The sequence below is a fragment of the Sinocyclocheilus grahami genome, unplaced genomic scaffold (genome assembly GCF_001515645.1).
Source record: "Sinocyclocheilus grahami isolate Dianchi unplaced genomic scaffold, SAMN03320097.WGS_v1.1 scaffold1799.1, whole genome shotgun sequence".
Classification (NCBI taxonomy): domain Eukaryota; kingdom Metazoa; phylum Chordata; class Actinopteri; order Cypriniformes; family Cyprinidae; genus Sinocyclocheilus; species Sinocyclocheilus grahami.
In genome coordinates, this window is record NW_015506978.1 from 95,070 (window position 1) to 100,176 (window position 5,107).

General features: G+C 41.8%; 1 protein-coding gene across 1 annotated transcript in view; it reads right to left on the reverse strand.

Moving 5' to 3' along the window:
* Positions 1-2,764, reverse strand: part of LOC107572705 (leucine-rich repeat-containing protein 63) — an 11,780-nt gene extending 9,016 nt beyond the window's left edge. The window contains exons 1-4 of the mRNA XM_016259133.1: positions 2,687-2,764; positions 1,785-2,132; positions 1,543-1,695; positions 277-437 (exon numbers count right to left, since the gene is read on the reverse strand). Of these exons, the coding sequence (XP_016114619.1) occupies positions 277-437; positions 1,543-1,695; positions 1,785-2,132; positions 2,687-2,735 (711 nt within the window). The 5' untranslated portion in view covers positions 2,736-2,764. The remainder of the gene's footprint in view (positions 1-276; positions 438-1,542; positions 1,696-1,784; positions 2,133-2,686) is intronic.
* Between the last annotated feature and the right edge of the window lie 2,343 nt (positions 2,765-5,107).

Here is a 5,107-nt window from a genome sequence, read left to right on the forward strand (position 1 = left end):
CACACACACACACACACACTCTCTCTCTCACACACACACACACACACCCTAACCCTTATACTTAGCCATCTAAATGGGGACTCTCCATAGGTGTAATGGTTTTTATACTGTACAGACCGTATATTCTATTGCCCTACACCAACCCTACCCCTAAACCTACCCCTCACAGGAGACTTTCTGCATTTTTACAATTAAAAAAAAATTTGTCCCCAAAATATGGTTAAGTAGGTACACTCACTCACTCTCACACACACACACACACACACACACACTCACCTTGAAGCTGAGTCTGGATCCTCCTCGTGTGACACAGTCGAGGACGGCGAGTTCAGATGCACTGATGACGCCCTGCTCTCCCGCGCGGCGGAACGGGGATCGAGAGCGACGGGAATTCTGGAAGTGTTTGCTGGTCACAGCGTTCAGAAGAACTTCATGAGCTGCAGAAGAACCAGAGACTTTATGAACCGCTCACAACTGAACTAACGACTGATACAATGATGTAGCAAACAGGATGTAGAATTGAAATGAGAGCTAAAACTAAATAAAATCCTGTTTTATGTTTTTAATAAACCGTTTTGATTGTCACTATGAAAACGAACACAATACGGAGTAATTCCAGACACACTAATGATAATAATAATCATCATCAGTTTTAATTGGTACACAGAGGAATTTCTGTTTCATTGATTTGAATAAATTAGAAGTCATTTTTAGAATTATAAATAAATTTGAGTAAATAAAGAAGTCTCTTCTGTTCACCAAAGCTGCATTTATTTAATCAAAAATACAGTAAAACAATAAAAATTGCCAAATATTATTATAAAGTAAAACAGCTGTTTTCTGTGTAAATATGTGTTAAACTGTAATGTATTTCTGTGATGCGCAGCTGGATGGATGTGTATGTGAGTGTATGTGAGTGTGTGTGTGAGTGTGTGTGAGAGAGTGTGTGTGTGTGTGCATGTGTATGTGAGTGTATGTGAGGGTGTGTGTGAGTGTGTGTGAGAGAGTGTGTGTGTGTGTGCATGTGTATGTGAGTGTATGTGAGGGTGTGTGTGAGTGTGTGTGAGAGAGTGTGTGTGTGTGTGCATGTGTATGTGAGTGTATGTGAGGGTGTGTGTGAGTGTGTGTGAGAGAGTGTGTGTGTGTGTGCATGTGTATGTGAGTGTATGTGAGGGTGTGTGTGAGTGTGTGTGAGAGAGTGTGTGTGTGTGTGCATGTGTATGTGAGTGTATGTGAGGGTGTGTGTGAGTGTGTGTGAGAGAGTGTGTGTGTGTGTGCATGTGTATGTGAGTGTATGTGAGGGTGTGTGTGAGTGTGTGTGAGAGAGTGTGTGTGTGTGTGCATGTGTATGTGAGTGTATGTGAGGGTGTGTGTGAGTGTGTGTGAGAGAGTGTGTGTGTGTGTGCATGTGTATGTGAGTGTATGTGAGGGTGTGTGTGAGTGTGTGTGAGAGAGTGTGTGTGTGTGTGCATGTGTATGTGAGTGTATGTGAGTGTGTGTGTGTGTGTGTGTGAGAGAGAGTGTGTGTGTGTGTGTTCTTGCCTGTGTAGGCCTCGTGTTGTGTGTGTTCGGTCCGTCTCTCCGCTGTCATCCATTGCTGATCCACTGTCTGATCTTCAGATGCTCGACTAACTCCAGATTTACTCCTGAAAGAGTTTTGTGCTCGTGCTTCCATTTGAACCATCGCTGCTAACTCTGAACACACACACACACACACACACAGCTAAAGAACACACACTCGTCTATTACACTGATGATCCAGCAGCATGTTGATGCATTATTACCGCAGATGATCTGTCTGCGAGGGATCCTGCGTGTGGGCGGCGGCAAACCCTCGCAGCTCAGCGTCTGATTGGCTACTGCATCCTGCCCTCCACAGTGCAGCTCCGACAGGAAGAGACGCAGCAGCTTCCTGTAGTTACAGCGGGACAGAACCGTCTTCCTCAGCCCGTCCCCTGACCCGCGGCCCGACCCGCTCACCTGCAGGAAGTCATTGAGGCAGAAGAGGTCAGGAGGTCGAGGCTGTAGAGGCGCAGGTGCGGCGCGCTGAGGATTCTGGGAGAAACCGCTGATGATCGGAACGACACGAAGAGGCTGTGGACGGCAGGCGGACTCACTCAGCTCATCGTGATCTGGAAGCACAGAGACGACAGAATAGAATAGAATAGAATGGAACAGAATTAACATTCAAACAAAAAAGGGAGGTTTTACTTTTGTAAACAGTCTTATGTAGGCTCAATTTATATTTGGCTACAAAACTGTATTATCATTTATAGTGCGAGTAATTTTGCATCACAGTAATGAGAATAAGACATTTCCCCTCAAACTCAACACAATGAAATAAGACATGATATACTGCATAAAGAAAATAAAGCCCTTTTTTAGGACCAATAGTATTTCTGTATTGTGTACATCAGCAGCGTCATATATTAATAATAGTTCATATTGAAACAGCAGAGTAATTCACTGCATTTTAACATCTAAATAATAAAAATGTGAATGGAATTAACTGAATTTTCCTTATGCAGTGCCTTTACTATCAATAAATACGTTTATATCAAATTAAATGTCAGTATCATTAATCAGGGTGATTTCAGCTAAACATGTTTAATTCACCCAATCGATCCAAATATGATCATGAGCAGAACCGATGCAGTGAAGCAATACACCTGAAGATGAAAGTCACCTGCAGATGTGGTGTTCACTGGAGGCAGCGGCCGTCTCAGCAGCTCCATCACATCCACACTGCTTCCTCAGAGCATCAGACCTTACAAACATCACAGCCAACAACTACTACAATCCACATCCAGATATGAACATCTTCTTTCTCAATGTCCAGTGTTTCAATGTTTGAAACACTTTTTCAGAACATTGAGGGAACGTTCCATTTGATCATTTCTCAAAACGTTACATTTGAAAGCTCTCTGAAAGTTCTGAAACCAGAAGTAACGCTTCAAAAACGTTTGATGAACGTCCAACTGGAGCTCTAAAAAAATGCTGGGTTGTTTTAAGACAACTTTTGGGTTAAAAAACGTATTTTATTTTTAAATGAACCCAACAGTTGTGTTAGTCCACATTTGACCCGAAGTTGAAAACCCAGCATGTTTCAGAGTGCAGAAGAACACTCCATGAACCATGTATAAATGATGTTTAGAGAACATTATTAATGAACGTTACTGCAAGAATGCTTGTTCTGAATGAATCTCGCCAGAACTGACAGCTGATAGAAAATGAAGGACGTTCGTGTTTTTGCACCGCGTAAATCAGCAGTTTAAGAGTTAAATGCCGTGCAACCAGTGCTGCATGATGCAGAAATGAATTATCATATAATTATGCATTTATTGTGCATTGCAGTAACGTGAAAACAATCATGAATATATCATATATTTAACAAGATGTCGAGGTGTTTTCTTTCATTTTATTAGCCTATTTATTCTATTCATTTCCCACTATTATGATATAAGCTGTTATGTAATCATGTAAACCTCAAATGGTTATACAACAAGGTTTCAATACAAATAGTTAAATATCTGAATAATCTCTATAGGATCATATATTAATAATTAATAAAGCCGATTATATGGCGATCAAATATCAAATATGTCACGTTAAATAAAGTGTCGACACATCGATGATCTAATCAATACACTGTGCATGACGTCATCCGCGGATTGCAAACTTTAATCCATGAAAACAGAAATAAAGCGCGAGCCTGAAACTCACCAGAGCTCCGCCGTGAATCCGAGTCCTTAGCAACCGGCCTAGCAACCGCCTGTCAAACTCACCAACATCAAAGACAGACGTGACGTCACCTGCCGGTATACCGTCTGTGTGAGCTGGACTGTGTCGTCACTGCAGAGCACGAGATCTGAGGATAATTATGCACATACTACACACTCAGATAAAGCCATTCCCTGCAAATGGTGAGAGAAATCATGCAGTTTAATACTTTCTTCCAGCAACATTAACGGAACGCTCATGCAACGTTATCTCGTCTTTAATAATGTTCTCAAAATATTAGCACAACAACATCATTCCTCGTTCCTGGAACGCTTTTCTTGAAACTTTTAGCTGGACGTTTGTCTAAATGTTGCTACTTTCAGAGAAACACTCAAATGTAACGTTCACGTAACCAAGAAAAACCATGTTGTTTGCACCTGCACCTCAGTGAACCTTCAGAAATAATGTTTTCATAAGTTAATGGGAACTTTTGCGAAACATTCTTAGACATATTTTTGTGAGCTGGGACATCAGTGTGTCACTGCAAGTGAATGGGTGCCGTCAGAACGAGAGCTGATAAAAACATCACGAGTAATCCACAGCACTCCAGTCCATCAGTTAACATCTGGAGAAGACAAAAGCTGAAACACATCCAGCATTAAGACCTTTTTAACTAAAAGACCATAGAGTCTATAATCCATAATAACTCTTCCTCCAGTGAAAAAGTGCATCTGCTGTTGTCTCTCGCATCAGAATCCAGCCACATATGTGTTTAGAGCTGTTTAAACGCTGCTTGATCTGTGCAGATTTCTCTCCTGATTCACACCAGAACACTGACTCACTGGAGGAAGAGTTATTATGGATTATAGACTCTATGTATTTTAGTTAAAAGCATCTTAATGCTGGATTAGTTTCAGCTTCTGTCTTCTCCAGATGTTAACTGATGGACTGGAGTGCTGTGGATTATTGTGATGTTTTTATCAGCTCTCATTCTGACGGCACCCATTCACTTGCAGTGACACACTGATGCAATTTCTCCAAACCTGATGAAGAAACCAACTCATCCTGATCTCGGATGCACATGTTCAGCAGACTTCGGCTTTTGAACTATTCCTAAACCTGGTGGGTCGTCTGAATGTGGAAACATTTGCAGCAAGTCATGAGATGATTCTTAGATGATGACATTAGTTGATCCAAACGTGTGGTTATGTTCTTGAATGGATCCATCGAGAAGATCAAACCTCAGCGCGGTCAGATCTCAGAAGTGTGTCAGATGCTGTCAGACGCCCATCATGTTTGTGAGAGTGTGCAGATGGCAAGCGTCTGACCTTATAAAGACATGCAGCGTGCGTGTTCCCGTTTCGAGTGTCGTGTAGGCCGCTGTAAG